The following is a 22,857-nucleotide window of genomic DNA, read 5'->3' as shown; positions in this document are numbered from 1 at the left end:
TTAAATAAGAAAAACCCTGGAATGAGTAGGAGTGTCCAAACATTTTGACTGGTACTGTATATATTGCATTAAAATACAAAAACACAGTCATGGGAAGCACAAATAAATGATCTCTGTCCCTCTCTTTCTCCCTCGAGTGTGGTACCATAGACTACGGCTCCTACGTGAATCTGACAGAGAGGAACCTGCAGGATGCCCAGAAGTTCCTGCTGATGAATGAGGTGGTTCAGCCGGTCCAGCCTGTCCCTTACTTTATGGAGGATAATATCCGCTTCTCCCATGTAGCTGTGGACGTGGTGCAGGGCAAAGACATGCTGTTCCATATCATCTACCTGGCCACAGGTACATTTGGAGTGTGTGTGTGTGTGTGTGTGTGTGTGTGTGTGTGATTCCTAGCCCTTTGACTCTGCACATGGTGGAGTGGTTCAGGAAGGTGAATGAAGGCATTAGATGTGAAGCTCTGAGGAGACATCAAAGCTTTCATTCAGCTGACATTAATGGGATTGCAATGAACTGCCATGTGTCCTCCATATGCAGCAGTACACACACACACACACACACAGAGGCACACAAGCTTACACACGCACACAACCTTGCACATCCAGCAGACTCACCCCCCCCCCCCCCCCCCGCCCCAGACACACACAATATCCTTTTCCCCACACTCAATCCCTCACTGAGAGATGTTAAACACCATGAAATTGCAACCAGTCGCCTGTCAAGGGGAAGCATGGCGGTAATGAGAAAAACACAGGTACCGTATGTAACACAGCAACCAGACAGAGGACAGGAAGTATGTAACACAGCAACCAGACTGGAAGGCTTAACCTCCTCTTACACTGCTGGATTATACAGCCATGCTCTGTCTCATTCTGTGCCCCTGTTATTTCTGGATCCCTCCTCCACCTGTTCTGCATCACTAGCCCTGGGGCATTTCTGTCTGTCTGACGGTCCTGCTAACAAAACATTGCTCCCATTGTGGTTGTGTGTATTCGTATGTGCATGAGTGAGTGAGTGAGTGTGTGTATCTCCACTCTCATTGTGTGTGGATGTGTGCTTATACGTGCGTGAGTGTGTCTGTGTGATCAATGCGGCAATGAGATCGGTGGGTTCACACAGAGCAAACAAGTTTCTGGATGCTAACCAGACCCTAATGAAAACATCTGAACCAGTGTCAGGCCATTAGCAATGGCTAGCAGACATACAGTGGGGCAAAAAAGTATTTAGTCAGCCACCAATTGTGCAAGTTCTCCCACTTAAAAAGATGAGAGAGGCCTGTAATTTTCATCATAGGTACACTTCAACTATGACAGACAAAATGAGAAAAAAAATCCAGAAAATCACATTGTAGGATTTTTAATGAATTTATTTGCAAGTGATGGTAGAAAATAAGTATTTGGTCACCTACAAACAAGCAAGATTTCTGGCTCTCACAGACCTGTAACTTCCTCTTTAAGAGGCTCCTCTGTCCTCCACTCGTTACCTGTATTAATGGCACCTGTTTGAACTTGTTATCAGTATAAAAGGCACCTGTCCACAACCTCAAACAGTCACACTCCAAACTCCACTATGGCCAAGACCAAAGAGCTGTCAAAGGACACCAGAAACAAAATTGTAGACCTGCACCAGGCTGGGAACACTGAATCTGCAATAGGTAAGCAGCTTGGTTTGAAGAAATCAACTGTGGGAGCAATTATTAGGAAATGGAAGACATACAAGACCACTGATAATCTCCCTCGATCTGGGGCTCCACGCAAGATCTCACCCCGTGGGGTCAAAATGATCACAAGAACGGTGAGCAAAAATCCCAGAACCACACGGGGGGACCTAGTGAATGACCTGCAGAGAGCTGCGACCAAAGTAACAAAGCCTACCATCAGTAACACATTACGCCGCCAGGGACTCAAATCCTGCAGTGCCAGACGTGTCCCGGCCCATCTGAAGTTTGCTAGAGAGTATTTGGATGATCCAGAAGAAGATTGGGAGAATGTCATATATGGTCAGATGAAACCAAAATATAACTTTTTGGTAAAAACTCAACTCGTCGTGTTTGGAGGACAAAGAATGCTGAGTTGCATCCAAAGAACACCATACCTACAGTGAAGCATGGGGGTGGAAACATCATGCTTTGGGGCTGTTTTTCTGCAAAGGGACCAGGACGACGGATCCGTGTAAAGGAAAGAATGAATGGGGCCATGTATCGTGAGATTTTGAGTGAAAACCTCCTTCCATCAACAAGGGCATTGAAAATGAAACGTGGCTGGTTCATGACAATGATCCCTAACACACCGCCCGGGCAACGAAGGAGTGGCTTCGGAAGAAGCATTTCAAGTTCCTGGAGTGGCCTAGCCAGTCTCCAGATCTCAACCCCATAGAAAACCTTTGGAGGGAGTTGAAAGTCCGTTTTGCCCAGCAACAGCCCCAAAACATCACTGCGCTAGAGGATATCAGCATGGAGCAATGGGCCAAAATACCAGCAACAGTGTGTGAAAACCTTGTGAAGACTTACAGAAAACGTTTGACCTCTGTCATTGCCAACAAAGGGTATATGACAAAGTATTGAGATAAACTTTTGTAGGTGACCAAATACTTATTTTCCACCATCATTTGCAAATAAATTCATAAATAAATCCTACAATGTGATTTTCTGGATTTTTTTCTCTCTTTTTGTCTGTCGTAGTTGAAGTGTACCTATGATTAAAATTACAGGCCTCTCTCATCTTTTTAAGTGGGAGAACTTGCACAATTGGTGGCTGACTAAATACTTTTTTGCCCCACTGTAGTTCATCACAGGCTATTAGCGCTCTAGTGCACTGGTCTGATTGGGACCATGCTCTGGTACCTGATTGTTTTACTAGAGGGCCGAACAACTAGGTAGTGGCGTACAATTTTTTTCCAACTTTTGGCTTTGTAAACCACACAAATCCTCTTTAATTCCTGTTTGTATAAAATAGACAAAACAAACTGTTTTTAGGCAGGATCAAGCCATGAACGCTAACACTATTGTAGCATGTTGAACCAAACTATTTCCAACATTTCTTTGCTTGTAGCTTTTAGTCAAGTGTAGTCATCAATTTCTGAGTATCTCGGATATCAGTTTCCCTACAGATCTATAAAACATCCATTGCTGCCGCAGTGAAAAACTACTTCGGGGCAGGACTGTACTTTTGTATTTTACCACCTTGAAGCTTTGTGTTCGGGAATAGGAATTCAACTTTCTTAGATCTAATTACATTCCCCTCCCCACAGGGAATACATGTATAATTGACGATGTTTGCTTGAGTTGCCTCCAAATTCTGTATCTTATGCAATCACATGGGATGTTCCCATTCGTGCCAAGAATAAATGGAATTGAATGGAGGCAATCTGCATGAAACATTACAGTATTGGACCACAGAGGTCATCTGTTAAATGCTGACCTAATCTGTAAATCAAGACTTCCTATGATGGCAGTTTAGCATGTCTAAAAACACTTTAAATTAGTGGATTAGGCTATTTAAGTCACATCCGTTGTTGACAGGTGTATAAAATCGAGCACACAGCCATGCATTCTCCATAGACAAAAATTGGCAGTAGAATGACATGATCAGCTCAGTAACTTTCAACATGGCACCGTCATAGGATGCCATCTTTCCAACAAGTCAGTTAGACTAATTTCAGCCCTTCTAGAGCTGCCCCAGTCAACTGTAAGTGCTGATATTGTGAAGTGGAAATGTCTAGGAGCAACAACGGTACAGCCGCGAAGTGATAAGCCACACAAGCTCACAGAACGGGACCCCATGAGTGCTGAAGCGCGTAGCCTGTAAAAAATATTTTGTTCTCGGTTGCAACACTCACTACCGAGTTCCAAACTTCCTATGGAAGCAATGTCAGCACAATAACTGTTCATCAGGAGCTTCATGAAATGGGTTTCCATGGCCGAGCAGCCTAATACACAAGCCTAATATCACCATACGCAATGCCAAGTGTCGGCTGGAGTGGTGTAAAGCTCGTCGCCATTGGACTCTGGAGAAGTGGAAATTAGTTATCTGGAGTGCTGAATCACGCTTTACCATCTGGCAGTCCGATGGACGAATCTGAGTTTGGCGGATGCCAGGAGAACGCTACTTGTCCGAATGCACAGTACCAACTGTTTGTTAGGGGAGGAATTATAGTCTGGGGCTGTTTTTCATGGTTAGGGCTAGGCCCCTTAGTTCCAGTGAAGGGAAATCACTACAGCATACAATGACATTCTGGATGATTCTGTGCTTCCAACTTTGTGGCAACAGTTTGGGGAAGGCCCTTTCCTGTTTCAGCATGACAATGCCCCAATGCACAAAGCGAGGTACATACAGAAATGGTTTGTCGAGATCAGTATGGAAGAGCTTGACTGGCCTGCAAAAAGCCCTGACCTCAACCCCACCGAACACCTTTTGGATGAATTGGAATGCCGACTGCGAGCCAGGCCTAATTGCCCAACATCAGTGCCCGACCTCACTAATGCTCTTGTGGCTGAATGGAAGAAAGTCCAGGCAGCAATGTTCCAACATGTAGTGGAATGCCTTCCCAGAAGAGTGGAGGCTGTTATAGCAGTTAAGGAAGGACCAACCCATATTAATGCCGATGATTTTGGAATGAGATGTTTGACGAGCAGGTTTCCACATACTTTTGGTCATGTAGTGTACTTTTCCAGTGGGAGTAAGCTATTGTAGTTGATTGGGGATGTTGCAACTTTGCCAAATGTGGAGTCAATGGTGACTTCCTCTCCCTCATCCACTCCCTTTGAAAAAGAAGAATACTGTTTAATACATATGAGACAGAAATGTTCCCTCTTTTTTTTATCTACCTCCTTCTGCTACTCTCTCCTCTCCAGATTATGGAACCATCCGTAAGGTCCTGTCTCCTCTGAACCAGTCCATGGGCAGCTGTCTATTGGATGAGATTGAGTTGTTTCCGCCCAGGAGGAGACAACCAATCAGAAGCCTCCTGATCCTTCACAGCAGCAGTGAGCTGTATGTCGGGGTCAGAGACCAGGTCATCAAGATACCACTGATGAGATGCAACTTCCACAAGACCAGAGAGTGAGTAGTACACACAGACGTGTACACACACACACACACACATACACACACACACACACACACACACACACACACACACACACACACACACACACACACACACACACACACACACACACACACACACACACACACACACACAACCTCCTAAGTATCAAAGCTGTGCAATCCAGGTGACCAAGAATATGTTAGCCAACTGAGCTAAAGTCTAGACATTATTTTATGGAGCTTAAGCACCACCTTTGCTCGATCCTGTTTCATCCAAATAATCAATCACAACAACCCAAAACCAGAAACTACTGCTGCTCGTAATCACATAATTATACGTGTGCCTTGACAGATTCTCAACGTTTCATCTGTCCATGAGAATCTGTCCACCAGAGATTAGGTTTCAGACAAAGACCCACCCACAGACCCACACACAGACACTACTTCTCCACAACTGCATGTAGTTTCATAGTTGTTACAAGCTAATTACTTGTTAATTAATCCAATTATAGTGGGCCTGGCATTATGCCAATGTAATATAGTGTTGGTCTGCCTTCTTGTCCCCTCAGCTGCTGTGGCTATTGTAGTGGGAGTATGTTAATGAGACATATTGAGTTTCTGACAGAGGCACCAGATCGTTCAGAGCAGAGGCCTGGATATGAACACAGTGCCAAGGATAACAGTAGACACGTGATTCACAGAGACGTACTGTGTATTAAATGGCACCCTATTCCCTATTTAGGGCACTACTTTTTGATAGGGCTCTGGTCAAAAGCAGTGCACTATATAGGGAACAGGGTGCCATTTTGAGTGCAATGCATGATTTACAAAGACAGACTCCAATTAAGAGATTTGCAGAAACCACAGCAAATAGGTGAAAACCAATCTACAATTTTCATCTCACATAGACACAAGTTATTCTCTGGTTTAGATTTAGAGATGGAGGGTAACATCTGGGTCAGTAACACCTGAGTAGATTATAAACTGTTATTTTTTTTCTCTTCTGACAGACGAGTGAGTGTGTGTCAGTACACAATCTATCACTATTATATTCGACAGACTATTACTATAGCTAATACCATCTGTCTGTGTCTCAGAGATGAGTGTAGGTTGTGACACGGCTCTCTTATTTGCATGACAGAAGAGAGACATCAGGTACTTTATTGTGCTGGAAACCTCTACGCCTCCTAAACAGAGACCTGGAAAAGCCAGAAGGGGATTGAGATGGTATTAGACTGGTCCCATTACAAATCTGTACTGTGATAATAGTTTGTGATAGTCTTGCTTATTCCTAAAAAGTTTACAGATCAGAACATGACTGAGGACTAACCTTTTCACACCCTCTCGCCTTTTCTCTCATTAATTAATATATGAATCAATTAATCAGTTAATATGTCTCCTCTCTGTCAGGGCGTGTGTGGGTGCGAGGGACCCGTATTGTGGCTGGGACCTGGTGTTGAGGAAGTGCACCACACTGGAGGAGAGCGTCAGCATGAGCCAATGGGAACAGAGCATCACTAAGTGCCCTGTGAGTACCCAGAATGCACTGTACCACACACACACACACACACACACACACACACACACACACACAAACACACACACACACACACACACACACACACAAAGAGAAATGCATTCTCTCCCCAGCAAAGCCTCAATCAATCTCCTCTGTCCTCACGATCATTAGCTAATTCGCAACAGTTCGCCCCATTCATTCTGTCCACTCCCAATTCCGGGGGATTGATTTCACGGCGACCCCGCTTAATGAAACGGTAATTGACGTGAATCTGACAGACTTTCATTCTGGGGCAGTGACCATTGGCAGTGTTGAGTGCTGGTCTAGTCTTGTATGTGGTTTCCCTGTTCAACAGGTTATTTGGCACTACTAGACAGCCCACTGCATTTGTTGGCGAACACCTACACACACGCACACACACACACACACACACACACACACACACACACACACACACACACACACACACACACACACACACACACACACACACACCAAAGCATTACTTATTCAGAATCTTTCAAGTTCACCGACAGACCTAAGGGGCACTCTCTACTGATCAGAGAACACTGGCTGTCTCCTTCTGATGACATAATAGTCAACTAAAAGACAGTGAAGGTCGGCGCCTGTGCTCTAGTGTCGTGGCCTGTGCTCTGGTGTCGTGGCCTGTGCTCTGGTGTCGTCGCCTGTGCTCTGGTGTCGTGGCCTGTGCTCTGGTGTCGTGGCCTGTGCTCTGGTGTCGTGGCCTGTGCTCTGGTGTCGTGGCCTGTGCTCTAGTGTCGTCGCCTGTGCTCTGGTGTCGTGGCCTGTGCTCTGGTGTCGTGGCCTGTGCTCTGGTGTCGTGGCCTGTGCTCTGGTGTCGTCGCCTGTGCTCTGGTGTCGTGGCCTGTGCTCTGGTGTCGTGGCCTGTGCTCTGGTGTCGTGGCCTGTGCTCTGGTGTCGTCGCCTGTGCTCTGGTGTCGTGGCCTGTGCTCTGGTGTAGTGGCCTGTGCTCTGGTGTCGTGGCCTATGCTCTGGTGTCGTCGCCTGTGCTCTGGTGTCGTCGCCTGTGCTCTGGTGTCGTGGCCTGTGCTCTGGTGTCGTGGCCTGTGCTCTGGTGTCGTCGCCTGTGCTCTGGCTATTCTTAGCGCCTGTTATTTGCTCAGACACAACTGCCAAAGACAAGAAGGAAGCGTGCATTTGCTTATGTAACCTTTATGTAGCCAGTTAAATCATTGGAAATGAGAATGAATTCTGCTCCAATAACGACCTGATGGCCAGCGGAACAATGGAGTCCTGTGTTGCCCAGACTAACTGTGATCCATTTGGTTATTATTGTAGGACTTCCATGGCTATTACAACAGACTGACGTCTGGCAGTCCAAATGCACGTAACTGTTGGACAGGACTGGAATATTGGGGACAAAATGACTGCAAAGTCAATGACGCTTTTGTGAAGCTGCGTAGATTTATTTCCCATACATTACTATAATCGGCTTTTGGGATTAACATGGTTTTCTTCAACATGGAACTGAACTTTCAAATAACTTAGAGGAGGGATGAAGTCATACTGTATTTTACATGTTTTTGTGGTTAAGATTTGGATAGGATCTTGTTCCAAGGTGTAACATGTACCACAGTGAGTTGGTAGAAAGGAGACAGCTCTACCAACCTATTCACAAAACCATCTGGTGTTTGGGACTGGACTCCCTGTGGAAATAAACAATATTGAAAAGAGGTGTGTTTTTGGTGAAGTAAAATAAATCTTAGTCACCATGCTCACCGAATGTGTCTTTTAGGCATTAAAAGTACAAATGGAACTGAAATAGAATGGAAGCATTCTGTTCCTTCCCCCTCTACAGCACATTTCAGACCCAAGAACAAAACAATGCACTTCATCTTATAAGTGAGAAACAATGGAAATGTCTGCTGATACAATTCCACTGAGGCCGTGAAATTATACATTATTATTGATGTGATGTTCCCTAGTGTATGTTCCCCACTTTTTTTTCACAAACAATTGTTTTATCTAGCTCCCCTTGCCATGGCAGCTAAATATCACTATTTTGTCCATCCCTCTATTCTAACCTTTAATTTCATTAGCAGATTACGCACTTCTTTATCAGTCCTACAATAAAAGAGGATGTTAATATCTTCTAATAGATATGCAATATAGCTCTCTCTCTCTCTCTCTCTGCCTTTCTCAATTCAATTGAAGGGTTTTATTGGCATGGGAAACATTAGTTAACATTGCCAAAGCAAGTGAAGTAGATAATAGACAAAGGTGAAATAAACTATAAAAATGAACAGTAACCATTACACTCACAAAAGTTCCAAAAGAATAAAGACATTTCAAAGGTCATATTATGACTATGTACAATGTTATAATGATGTGCAAATAGTTAAAGTACAAAAGGGAAAATAAATAAACATAAATATAGGTTGTATTTAGAATGATGTTTTGTTCTTCACCGGTTGCCCGTTTCTTGAGTTTGTACACCTTTCAAAGATTTCCTTCCTTTTGGGTCAGTCACGGTGGTCATGTATTATGCCTCTGTGTACTCTCTGTTTAGGGCCAAATAGCATTCTAGTTTGCTCTGTTTTTTTTCCGTAGATTCTTTCCAATGTGTCAAGTAATTATCTTTTTTATTTTCTATCGATTTGGTTGGGTCTACCTGTGTTGCTGTCCTGGAGTTCTGTGGGGTGTGTTTGTGAACAGAGCCCCAGGACCAGCTTTCTTAAGGGGCTCTTCTCCAGGTGAATTTCTTTGAAGGTGATGGCTTTGTTGTTGTCCTTTTAGGTGGTTGTAGAATTTAACGTCTCTTTTCTGGATTTTGATAATTAGCGGGTATCGGCCTAATTCTGCTCTACATGCATTAGTCGTTGTTTTACGTTGTACACAGAGGATATTTTTGCAGAATTCTGCATACTTTCTCTCAATTTGGAGTTGAGTCCCATTTTGTGAATTATTGGTTGGTGAGTGGACCCCAGACTTCACAACCATAAAGGACAATGGATTCTATAACTGATTCAAGTATTTTTAGCCAGCTCCTAATTGGTATGTAGAATTGTATGTTGCTTTTTATGGCATAGAAGGCCCTTCTTGCCTTGTCTCTCAAATTGTTCACAGCTTTGTGGAAGTTACCTATGGTGTTTAGGTTGAGGTATGTATAGTGTATTGTGTGCTCTAGGGCAACAGTGTCTAGATGGAATTTGTATTCGTGGTCCTGGGAACTGGACCTTTTTTGGAACACCATTATTTTTGTCTTACATAATCTGTCCAGAAGATCTAGGTGCTGCTGTAGGCCCTCCTTGGTTGGGGACAGAAGCACTAGATCATCAGCAAACAGTAGGCATTTTCTTGATTTTTTCCTTGGTCTTTTCTTTACATTTTTATTTTCTATGGTGGAGGGTTAGCGCACTGTTAGTTTAGTACCCATTGTTTGTTTTTTTTTAAGTTAGGGAAGAAGAGGACAGAGCTTTAGTTTCCTGGGGTTTTGAACGGTGTGGTGTACGCGATGGCTTCGCAGCCTAGCTCGGAAGAAACACTGTTGTTACAGCATGGATTCAGGTGTGTTCCTGAGATTGGAGTTAAGATGGAGGTTCTGCTCACGGTCGGCGAAAAGGTAGGAGCTGAATTTATAAGTTCAGAATGAACAAAGAGGTGGTTGTGTTCATAAAAATAGTACATTTGTTGGGTATACTGATTGCTAGTGGAATATTTGTAAGAGATGTGTTGGTGCCGATTTCTCCTCTTTCGACTCCTTCGACTAGGGTGGTAGTTGCGAATCTGCCTCAGTTTATTACGGATGATCAGATACGGAAAGAGCCGAGTTGGTTTGGTAAGTTTGCTAGCATTTTTTGTGTACTGTTGGCAGGTTTTCAGAAGACGCCCTTAAGCATGTTGTTTCGTTCCAGAGGCAAGTGTTCATGTTTCTGAATAACAATTAGCAACATTTAAATGTGCATTTAAAATTAGGCATGGGGAGGGGCTCTACGCGGGGTTTGCCAGCACATATAGTCTACGGTGCTTTGAGTGTGGGGATTTGGGACATAAGAGCGCCCACATAAAGGCCATAGACATGGTGAGGGTACAACCACCAGTGGGGGAAATCGAGGTCAACGTGCAGGGGCCATGAGACGCAGGCAGCAGAGGCTGGGCCTAGTCATGCTATAGATCAGGGGTGGGCAATTCCAGTCCTCGAGGGCTTGATTGGTGTCACAGTTTTGCCCCAGCACCAGCTAACACAAATGTCATATTATGACTATGTACAATGTTATAATGATGTGCAAATAGTTAAAGTACAAAAGGGAAAATAAATAAACATAAATATAGGTTGTATTTAGAATGAGGTTTGTTCTTCACCGGTTGCCCGTTTCTTGTGCAAGGCTATGCTCACTGAGTTTGTACACCTTTCAAAGATTTCTTTCCTTTTGGGCCTGTCACGGTGGTCATGTATTCATGTATACCTGACTCCAATAATGACCTAATCATGGTCTTCAGTTGAGAATGGAATTTGATTAATCAGCTGTGTTTGCTAGGGATAGAGAAAAAGTGTAACACCAATCATCAGGCCCTCGAGGACTGGAGTTGCCCACCCCTGCTATAGATGGTGGTGTGGATTCGGCTGGGCCTAGTCATGCTAGAAATGGTGTAGATGAGGATGGGTCTAGTCAGGTTATAGATAGTGGTGTAGATGAGGCTGGTACTAGTCAGGCTATGGATGGTGGTGTAGCTGAGGCTGGGTCTAGTCATGTCATGGATGGTGTTGTAGATGAGGCTGGGCCTAGTCAGGTTATGCGAGTGGATGAGGAGAGTAAAGTGGGGAAGGGCAAGTGGCTAGGGGTGGTGGAGGAGGTTGTCAAGCGTAAGAGGAAAAGGGGGGAGAAGAAAGGAGGTGGGAGGGGAGGGGAGAGGCTGGTGTGTTCAAAGGCACTAAGGATCCTTTGCCTGGTGTTGGGAGGAGGCTCCGAATTTAGATAAAGGGCAGCTGGTCAGGACGGGAGATGGAGATGAGGAGGAGGAAGATGAGTCTGAGGAAGAGGACAATGAGGAGGCTTTCTTTTCAGACTCCTCCACAATGGGTCCAGAGCTGACAGCCAGCCAGTCAGGCAGAGGGGTCAAAGTACACAGTGAGGGAACTGCCAAGGTTCCTGAATGAGACTAAAGGGAAAAAGGTTCATCTTGAAGCTTTTTTTGCGACCCGGGAAAGTTTTGTAAGATCAGTACAACATGCTATGAAAAATGAGGGGCATGGTGTCCTCTCACCCAGCAAACGTTTTAGGTTGAGGAAGTGGGTCACAACCATGCGTAAGGGTCTACCTTCAGATGCTTTTTAGATTAATAGTTCTTATCTGGCACTGGGATTTTTTTTAGCTTTACAATTGGTCTCTGTCTCTGCTGGCTTTTCTCCCACTTCTTATGGAGACTCTTCGGGTAGGCTCGCTCAATATAAATGGCGCCAGAGATGCGGGAAAGAGGAGTGTGTTGGGTGAATATGTAAAACAAAAATAGTACAGGTTTTGTTTCTGCCGGAGACGGGACACCCATGGCGCAGCGGTCTAAGGCACTGCATCTCAGTGTTAGAGGCGTCACTACAGACACCCTGGTGCGAATCCAGGCTGTATCACAACCAGCTGTGATTGGGAGTCCCATAGGGCGGAGCACAATTGGCCCAGTGTCATCCGGGTTTGGCCTGTGTATGCCATCATTGTAAATAAGAATATGTTCTTAACTGACTTGCCTAGTTAAATAAAGGTAAAATAAATAAAAAATGTTGTGAATGAAGTCAATTGGGGGCTCTGATGGAAAGGGACAAGTGTGCTGAGCTATGGAGAAAATGTTAGTGCAGGGGTGGCAGTCCTGTTTGCACCGGATCTGACTGTAAAAATGTGTTCCTCGAAGGAGGTGTGTAGGGGTAGACTACTTGTAGTAGAAGCAGAAATTAAAAACAGGGGTTTTGTCCTAATAAATGTGCATGTGCCTCACAAAGGGAGCGAGAGGGTGTCGTTTGGGTGTCTTAGAAAGGAAGTCTCACAGGTAGCGCATGAGGAGATACTGGTGGTCGGCGGGGACTGGAATTGTACGATAGATTTTATGAAAGATAGAAATGGGGAGGAACATCATTCAGGCTCAGTGGGGGTGATAAGCAACATCATTAAGCAGTTCGCTCCTGGTGGATGTTTGGAGATCTAGACATCACAAGACAGCATACATGGGTGAAGGTCTTTGGGACTAGGGTGAAAGTAGCCAGACAGAGCAATAGACTGTTGGGCGCTACCATTCTCCCGGTGTGTTTTTCGGATCACCACATAACAGTGGCTCGGCTGTCTATTTAACCAGGGCCTCTGTAGGCATCCTATTTGAAGTTTAATGTAAAGCTTTTATAAGATGCCACTTTTTGCTCAGGTTTCCAGACTTTTTGGGAAAGTTGTGGGCAGCACAGAGAGGAGTTTGAGTCAATTTTGGGATGCGGGAAAAGTCCAAATTCAGCTTTTCTGTCAACAGTATACAGCTCTCTCATCCTCCGAGGCTATGAGAGTATTGGGGGAACTTGAGCGTAGTATCAGTGAAGTGGAAGTAGAGCTGGTGTGGGTGGCAAGGCAATGTAGGCCTCCAGGCTAATTTAGCTGAATTACGTAGGGACCTTGGCAGTTTTTTCAAGGTTAAAGCAAAGGGAGCACTTGTAAGAGCTAGGTTCTCCATGCTCAAGGAGATGGATGCTCCCAGCTCCTTCTTCTTTGGTTTGGAAAGACAGAGCGGTGAAGCCAAGGGTATGCATTGTCTATGGCTGTTGGATGGGTGGATGACCTCTGTGGTTGGTGAGATGCGGGAGGGGACTGTGGAGTTTTATACTGAGTTGTATAGGGCAGAATTGTGTGATCCTATGTGTGGTCAGGTTTTGTTTGCAGAACTCTGTAAGCTCTCTCTGGCACTGATGGATGAAATGGACATTCCCCTGTTGTCCCATGAACTAGCAGAGGCCATAACCAAGATGTCCCCCGGCCGAGCACCGGGGGTCGAAGGAAAAAATTCTGGAGAATAATAAAGACTCTATAGTACACCAGGACCAGACTTTTGCGTACCGGGTCGCTCAATCGCAGACAACTTGTCCTTAATAAGGGACATGTTAGACTTATCAAGAGTTTCTAATGTGAACTCTGACTGGTCTCTTTAGACCAAGAGAAGGCTTTTGATAGAGTGGACCATGATAATCTGTTTAATGTGATGTTTGGGGAAAGGTTTTTGGTTTTTGTGTGAAGATGTTGTATGCTGGGGCGTCATGTATGGTCAAGGTGGGAGTGGGGCTCAGTAGGCCAGTCTGGGTTAGACGGGGCATCAGACAATGATTCCATCTATCGGGGCAGTTATATACACTAGCCATTGAGCCTTTTTTGGGCCTCCTACGCAGGAGACTGCAGGGAATGTGCTGGACAGGCATATCAATGTTGGCGTATGCAGATGACGTTTCTGTGATGGGCAGGGATGGGCAGGATATGCAGCTACTAGAGACTAGTCTGAATGTGTACGAGGGAGCTTTGTCAGCTAAGGTGAACTGGGGCAAGAGCAAGCTCTGTTATGTGGGGCATGGAGGGATAGCCCCCCCCCCCCCCCCCCCCCCCCCCTCTGCTTCCAGGGGGTTTGCAGTGGGGTTGTGAAGGGCTTAACATTTTGGGGGTGTACCTGGGCTCACAGAGGTGGGTCAAGAAGAACTGGGAGTGGCTGTCACAGGCAGTGGTGTCAAGACTGGCCAGGTGGCTCCTGTCCCAAATGTCATATAGCGGGAGGGTGCTGATAATCAACAACCTGGCAGCATCCTCCCTGTGGTATAAACTGGCCGTCCTCCACCCCCCCTGCCGGTCTCATCGAAGACCTGCAACGCAAGCTGGCGGATTTTTTTCTGGCACTTCACGAAAGAGGACAGGGCCTGGTGGAATTGGAGAGCAGGGTGGCTGCATTCCGACTATAGGCGTCGCAGAGACTGCTGTACCATACTGAGGTCGGCTGGAGAGAACCAGCATGCGTGCTGCCGAGGAGAGCTGGTGGATTAGGGTTGGACTGGCAGATCTTCCTCATGAGGATGGAGAGGCTGAGTACAGCAGGTCTCTCTGATTTTTTTCTCTGCGGTTCTGAGGGCCTTGCAGCTGCTAAGGGCTGTCGGTGTGGGAGGAGCCTATCTTCCACAATTCAGTCATACTTTTGAGATCGGTTCAATCGGCCACCCTGCAGAAGCGACTGATGGCAGCGGGTTTACTAAGGCTGGGTGACCTGCGGCTGCTGGGGGAGGAGGAGTGGAAAACCTTGGAAGTTCTGGCACAACAAAAATGACTACCATCTCTTAGGCTGTAGATATTCCAGACCACGTATTCACCCTGCACACCCTAATTGACAAACAAACAAACCAAAACAAAGGCAAAGTTTTCTCATGCTTTGTTGATTTCAAAAAAGCCTTTGACACAATTTGGCATATGAGGGTCTGCTATACAAATTATTTGAAAGTGGTGTTGGGGGAAAAACATACAACATTATAAAATCCATGTACACACACACATTTCTTTCCACAGGGCCATGTGGTGAGACAGGGATGCAGCTTAAGCCCCACCCTCTTCAACATACAGTATATATCAACGAATTGGCGAGGGAACTATAACAGTCTGCAGCACCTGGCCTCACCCTACTAAAATCTGAAGTCAAATGTCTACTGTTTGTTGATGATCTGGTGCTTCTGTCCCCAACCAAGAAGGGCTCACAGCAGCACCTAGATCTTCTGCACAGATTCTGCCAGACCTGGGCCCTGACAGTAAATCTCAGTAAGACAAAAATAATGTTGTTCCAAAAAGGTCCAGTCGCCAGGACCAGAAACACAAATTCCATATAGACACCGTTGCCCTAGAGCACACAACACACTATACATGCCTCGACCTAAACATCAGTGCCACAGGTAACTTCCACAAAGCTGTGAACAATCTGAGACACAAGTCTGCTCACCAACCAATAATACACTAAATGGGACAAATACCAAATTGAGACTCTGCATGCAGAATTCTGTAAGACTATCCTCTGTGTACGTAAAACGTAAAACACCAACTAATGCATGCAGAGCAGTTTTAGGCCGATACCCGCTAATTATCAAAATCCAGAAAAGAGACGTTAGAAATTCCACAACCACCTAAAAGGAAGCGATTTCCAAACCTTCCATAACAAAGCCATTACCTACATAGAAATGAACCTAAAGAAAAGTCCCCTAAGCAAACATAAACAGACCCCACAGAGCCCCAGGACAGCAACATTTAGCAACATTCAGCAACAATTAGACTCAACTAATCATGAGAAAACAAAAATATTACTTGACACATTGGAAAGAAAAAAACAGAGCAAACTAGAATGCTATTTGGCCCTAAACAGAGAGTACATTGTGGCAGAATACCTGACCACTGTGACTGACCCAATCTTTTTTTTGAAAACTCTGTTTATTACGTTTTACACACACACACACACACACACACACACACACACAATACTCGTATTCACACACACACACACACACACACACACACACACACACACAGACAAGACAACACAAAGCAATATAAATAATATACTCAACTAGAAAAAAATACAAATAATACATTTAAAAAAAAATAGCTTTAAAGATACCATACTTTAGACAAGTTAAACACACCAGGCAGAAGGCTACAAAGGTTAAAGGGCAATCTATAGTACAGGGACAGAGCAAACACCTCACCATTGTTCCTGTAAACAGTCAAGGGATAGGGGTGGAGAAATGCAACCACTCACAGACAGTCATGGCCACAGACCGACCATCCACTGGACCAAAAATAAAATGTTTGCAATGCTTTAAAATAAAAAAAGGAATAATAATAATTTTATCTAGACGTGAACAAAATGTAAAAATTAAAATTAAAAAAACAAGGAAAAATGAGCCCAAGCCTCATTAAACAGTTTGGGGTTCCCACGTGAATTTGATTGAATTCTTTCTAGTTTCAGAGAGCACAACACATCTCTCACCCAATATTTATAAGATGGGGGAGCTGCCATCTTCCAGTTCTGTAGTATTAGCTGTCTAGCTAAAAGAGTTGTATAAGCAACAGTGTCCAACTGGATTCTTGACAGGGGGGTATCTATGGGCAGTTCTCCAAAAAGGTCTGTAAGGGGAGGCGGATCTATAACAGTGTCATATATATCAGAGAAACATTTAAATATTCATTCCCAGAAACCTGACAGTTTATGACAGCTCCAAAACATATGCAACAGTGTGGTTGGTTCCACCCTACATCTGACACAGGTAGGATCAAAATCAGAGAATATTCTTCCAAGTTAGGCCCCAGACCAGTGGATACGGTGAACCACCTTGAATTGAATGAGGCTGTGTCTAGTGCTAAAAGAGGACGAATGCACCCTGTGCAGCACAGATTCCCAGGTGTCTTCCCCAAGTTCCTCCCCCAAATCCTTTTGCCATCGAGTCTTTAAAGGCACCAAAGAAGGGTTCTGTAAGTCATGAATGATTGCATATACATCTGAAATTGCACCCCTAGGAAGCTTGTTCATCTCCAAAATGGTCTCTATAGCTGTATTCACAGGCCTATGGGGAAATTCAGGTGTGTTAGCTCTGACAAAGTTCCTAGCCTGGAGATAGCGGAAAAAGTGGGATTGGGGGAGGTTGAACTTTTCCTGTAGCTGAGCAAAAGAGGCAAATGTATCATCAAATAATAATTGGGCTAGTGAGGAGAGGCCTAGTGAGTGCCAGATGGCAAAAGCTCCATCATTCAGAGATGGAGGAAATCAAATCTTATGATTAATTGGGCCTGATAGAGAAAAGCCTCGGAGGCTAAAGGCTGAACGGAACTGATTCCAAATTTTAAGAGACTGCTTTACAATTGGGTTGAATTGGGTTGACATACCTTTTTCCTCGGGACACTGGGAGAGACGAGCACAACACAGAAGAAAGTGCAGCAGGTTTACACGATTCAGACTCCATCTGGACCCAGAGTGGTCTAGGGCCAGTAGGATCAGTCTGCAGCCAGTACAGAAGGGCTCTGAAATTTGCAGCCCAATAGTATGTCTGAATATTTGGTAGAGCTAAACCCCCAATGACCTAGGCTTCTGTAAATGTTTTCTACCAATCCGTGGTACCTTGCCATCCCAAATAAAATGCATGAATGTTTGATCCAGTGAAATAAGAAAAGATTTTGGAATAAAAATGGGTATACATTGAAATAAATATAAACATTTGGGCAACACGCTCATTTTAATGACATTAATCCTTCCGATAAGAGAACGAGTAAAATATTTTTCAAACTGTGCTAGAGCAACAAAGATTTCCTGAAACAAATTTGAATATTTCCTTGTCACTTTTACTCCCAAGTAGGTGAATTGATCCTGGACAATCCTAAACTGAGAACTTGTAAAAGAGCACTTTAAAGCACCCTTGTTTACAGGAAAAAGCTCACTCTTGCCTAGATTCAGCTTGTACCCTGAGATTGTTCAAAACTTTTAAAGAACAGATAGGGCACGTGGCAATGAGGTATCGGGGTTAGAGATAAACAAAAGGAGGTCGTCAGCATATAGCGAGACTTTCTGCTCTAAGCCCGTCCTGATTATTCCTTGAATGGCATCATCAGAGCATAGTGCAATGGCGAGAGGCTCGATTGCCAAAGCAAACAACAAGATGGAGAGTGCAAGGCAAAATAGAGGACAAGTTGTTACTCTGTACTGAAGCCATGGGGGAAAAATAAAGAATCTTTATCCACGCAATGAATTTGGGGCCAAAGCCAAATCTCTAAAGGGCAGCTGTTAGGTTATCCCACTCAACGCGGTCAAACGCTTTTTCCGCATCAAGTGAGACCACCACCTCCGGGTCCTCCGACGCTGGGGAGTACAGTATATTCATAAGGCGCATAATATTGAAAAACAAATGCCTATTTCTCACAAAGCCAGTCTGGTCAGAGTGTATTACTTGGTGCAGCGAGCCTTCCATACGGATGGCTAAAAGCTTGGCTAGGATTTTGTAATCACAGTTTAAAAGCGAGATTGGGCGATAGGATCCACATTCCAGGGGGTCTTTGTTTTTCTTTAATAGTAATGAAATTGAAGCCTGATAAAGACTAGGCGGTAGCTTTGAGGTATTAAGGCACTCTGCAAATAGTCGAAACAAGAATGGCCAAAGCAGACCAGAAAACGTCCTGTAAAAACTCTGCAAATAGTCGAGACAAGAATGACCAAAGCAGACCAGAAAACGTCCTGTAAAAACTCTGCAAATAGTCGAGACAAGAATCGCCAAAGCAGACCAGAAAACGTCCTGTAAAATTCTGTTGGAAAACCGTCCGGAGCCGGTGATTTACCACTTTTCATTGCAGACACTGCTTTTGCAATCTCCTCGGGTGTAAATTCTTCTTCTAGACAGTCATGGGAGTCTGTATCAATTGAAGGCATATTCAAGCCATTAAAGAAGGAATCAATCAGCAAAGGGTCTTGAGGGGATTCAGAGGTGTATAGCGCAGAGTAAAATTGTTTGAATTGATCATTGATCTCTTTATGTATAACTGTGATGGCACCAGACGGGGTCCTTATTTGTAGGATTAAACGTGAGGCCTCAGATTTACGGATCTGATCTGCAAGGAGTTTACTGGCCTTGTCGCCTTGTTCATACACTCTGTACCGAGCTCGCAAGAGTAACTGTTCAGCTTGCCTGGTAGAAAGCTCATCAAATTCAGGTTGGAGTAGTTGGCGCTGTTTATGCAGATCAGAGGAAGGATCTGTAGGATACTTCTCATCCAATGTGGCTATGGACTCGCTCAGGTCCTGAAGTCGCTGAGAGCGAACTCTGTTTTGGTTGGCTGTATAAGAAATAATTTGGCCACGTAGGTATGCTTTGAGAGACTCCCATATGGTAGAGCAGGACATACCTGGTGTTGAATTAGTTTCTAGGAATAAGGTGATTTCAGAATAAATGAAATTGACAAACTCCTTATCTGAGAGTAAAATGGGGTTAAGACGCCATTGATAACACATAGGAGGTCGCTGGGGAAACTCTAGTTCAAACACTAATGGTGAATGGTCAGAAATAACAATACTCTCGTAAGTACACTGCCGAAGGTTAGGCAGAAGTTTTTTGTCCAAAAAGAAGTAATCAATCCGGGAGTTTGTTTGATGAACATGAGAATAAAAGGAATACTGCCTATCTGTAGGATGTAGGAAATGCCAGGCCTCAAACATTGAAGAAAGGACCATCTGAAGAAAGGATTGAATAAGTAGGGCACATTTAGATGGGCCTGTAGTTGTTCGTGAGGACTTGTCAAGAACTGGGGACATTTTACAGTTAAAATCCCCCCCGAAAATCAACAAATGAGAATCTAAATTGGGTATAGCAGACAAAAAGGAAGAAATGAAACTTGTGTCATCCAAATTGGGAGCATAAACACTAGCCAAATCAAGAGGGGTAGAAAATGACTACTATGACGTATCGTCCCTTAGGATCAGCAATAACCTCAGAAGCTACAAAGGGAGTAGCTTTATCAACCAAAATGGCAGCACCTCCTGATTTACTATGAAGGTTAGAGTGGAACACTTGAACAACCCAGTCCCTACGCATCCTAAAATGCTCACCAGTCCTCAAGTGAGTCTCTTGTATAAATGTAACATTTGCATTCAAACCCTTTAAGTGTGTCAACACCCTCTTACGCTTCACCGGGTTATTAACCCCTTTGATGTTCCACGAAATGTACTTGATCGCATTATTTCGGCCCCCCTGGGCGTTCCGGTTATACAACCCTGTCGTTAGAGCATAGAATGGAAAAACAATGAGCGCACAAAAACCCCAGAATAACTTGTCTCAGAGTAATAATGTACGGTGGAAAATGTTTGGAAAAAGTACAGAAAAAAAAACTAAAAAGACAGAATGACAACATTAGAACTGAACAATACAACCGGTAATGGGGGTGTTGTGAGCCGGTAATGGGGGTGTTTGAGCGGCCAAAGGGGGAGGGGCCACCAATGTTTCCGCCACTGAAGGTGACGGCAGAGACTGGGGACTGGCAAGGGGGATGGAGGACTTGTTGGATTTTAACACTCCGAGCCTCTGAGGGGGTGGGAGGTAAAGCTCTGCATTAAGCTCTGCATTAAGGTGAGAACATTAGGAGCCTAACAGGAGTAAAGGCACATCAGTGGCAGGGAGTTTGTGGGGTGAAGATTATGGTGGGTTTTAGGTGGAGGGGGCTCTACAAACTCCCAGTACCAAAGAGGTCAGGGGACCTCCAGTGGAGGGTTCTACATGGAGCCTGGCCACTAGTAGCTGGTTGGCAAATGTGGGTTGTTGAATTTTCTGTTTGCTCAGGCAAAGTTAGCTATTTGGCTAACAAGGAGGAGCAGGGTCAAAGGTGGGGGGATAACAGACCCTTTACTATTATTTAATGGGGTGGTCTCTGCACGCCTTAGGGTGGAATTTGAGTTATATAAAATTATTAAAAAGTGTGGAGATGTTTCAGAAGATATTGTGTGTTTAGCTGGGGAAGATGGGTTGGATATATGATTGTAGAAGTAGTTAGGTTTTGATTATTGAGATGTATGTTGTTGTTTTGTATCGTGGGGTAGAGGGCAAGGTGAGTATACAGCACCAGGGATATTTGCTTTTTGAAGGTGGGTGGGGGTGGTGAGGTTTTAATGAAATGAGGATGTATCATTAAAGAAAGACAAAAAGTCAAAAGTCTCTCTCTCTCTCCCCCTTCTTTCTCTCTCTCTCTTTCTTCCTATCTCTGCTCTCTCTCTCTGCTCCCCCCCTCTCTCTGCTCTCTCTCTCTCTCTCTCTCTGCTCCCCACCCCCCCTCTCTCTCTCTGCCCCCCCTCTCTCTCTTTCTCTCTCTCTCTCTGCCCCCCCTCCCCTTTTAATGAAATGAGGATGTATCATTAAAGAAAGACAAAAAGTCAAGTCTCTCTCTCTCTCCCCCTTCTTTCGCTCTCTCTCTCTCTTTCTTCCTATCTCTGCTCTCCCTCTCTCTCTCTCTCTGCTCCCCCCTCTCTCTCTCTCTCTCTCTCTCTCTCTTTCTTCCTCTCTCTGCCCCCCCTCTCTCTCTTTCTCTCTCTCTCTCTGCCCCCCCTCCCCTTTTAATGAAATGAGGATGTATCATTAAAGAAAGACAAAAAGTCAAAAGTCTCTCTCTCTCTCCCCCTTCTTTCTCTCTCTCTCTCTCTTTCTTCCTATCTCTGCTCTCCCTCTCTCTCTCTCTCTCTGCTCCCCCCCCCTCTCTCTCTCTCTCTCTCTCTCTCTTTCTTCCTCTCTCTGCGCCCTCTCTCTCTGCTCCACCCCCCCCTTCTCTCTCTCTTGCCCCCCCCCTCTCTCTCGCTCTCTCTCTCCATTCACCAGAGTATGTTTCTCTCATTGAGATGTCTTCCAATTTAGACCGTCGACTGGGTTCAGTTACCAATAAGAGAAGGGCAGACGCTATTTCAGTTCCCGCCAAAGCAGTGTCACATCAAGCCTTCTCTCTCCTGTTGTTAAAATGCTCTTAGCATTTTTTAAATTAGCCGTAAATGTAACCATTACATGGCTCATATCACCTGTGGTTTTGAATGTCACATCATTTCTTTCCAGTTAGCTCGTACGGCCGGGCCGTCATTTGTAATACATTGCTATCGAAATTCTGCACTGTTTTCTGTTTTATACAAATGGACATTTGTGTATGAGTAACTATGTGTGTGTATGTGAATATTTATTTCTCTCTCTCATCATTCATCATCCATTTCCCAGCTAAAGTATGTTTTGTCCCTTGTGAATTATACTTTAAAAAAATCATGCTGTCTTTTTATTTATATATCTCCTTATTTGGATCTCAGAGTGTCCATATCTACATATCTGTAGTGACTACATTATTATTTATTACCCTTGTGGATATACCGTACATGAGTATATGGTTTAGTCAAACTTCCTGTTTGTGTATAGTTATCTCTCCCTCCATCCGCCTCAACTTTCTCCCCCCTATTCAAACTCCCTCCCTGTATTCCATCTCTCTCGATCTCTCTCCTCCTCTATCCTTCGTTCTTTTCTATTTACCTCCAGCATAGTTCTAAGTATTTTCTTCCTCCTCTCTGTATTTTCCCCAGGTGCGTAATGTGACGGTGGATGGAGGGTTTGGGTCCTGGTCAGGCTGGGGGGCCTGTAGCAATACTGATGGAGGCAGTGCTGGGTCCTGTCTGTGTCGGACCAGGGCGTGTGATAACCCCACACCCCAGTGTGGGGGTCAGTCCTGTCATGGACTCAACGTGGAGGTGGCCAACTGCTCCAGGTATATGTCTGTC

At 44.6% G+C, this 22,857-nt stretch overlaps 1 protein-coding gene and 1 long non-coding RNA gene across 4 annotated transcripts in view; one reads left to right on the top strand and one right to left on the bottom strand.

Annotated features, from left to right (window-relative positions):
- LOC149979522 (uncharacterized) overlaps positions 1-22,857 on the bottom strand; it is a 375,171-nt gene that overhangs the window by 281,903 nt on the left and 70,411 nt on the right. The window lies entirely within an intron of this gene.
- Positions 1-22,857, top strand: part of sema5a (sema domain, seven thrombospondin repeats (type 1 and type 1-like), transmembrane domain (TM) and short cytoplasmic domain, (semaphorin) 5A) — a 191,793-nt gene that overhangs the window by 107,901 nt on the left and 61,035 nt on the right. For both annotated transcript variants that reach the window (XM_036935136.2, XM_021620458.3), the window contains 4 exons: positions 138-342; positions 4,853-5,060; positions 6,459-6,576; positions 22,663-22,844. In XM_036935136.2, the coding sequence (XP_036791031.2) occupies positions 138-342; positions 4,853-5,060; positions 6,459-6,576; positions 22,663-22,844 (713 nt within the window). The remainder of the gene's footprint in view (positions 1-137; positions 343-4,852; positions 5,061-6,458; positions 6,577-22,662; positions 22,845-22,857) is intronic.

This window comes from Oncorhynchus mykiss, chromosome 11, assembly GCF_057628025.1.
Source record: "Oncorhynchus mykiss isolate SJ-2025 chromosome 11, ASM5762802v1, whole genome shotgun sequence".
In the NCBI taxonomy this organism is placed as follows: Eukaryota; Metazoa; Chordata; class Actinopteri; order Salmoniformes; family Salmonidae; genus Oncorhynchus; species Oncorhynchus mykiss.
The sequence above is the reverse complement of the archived record's forward strand: the minus strand, read 5'-3'. Positions and strand labels throughout refer to the sequence as shown.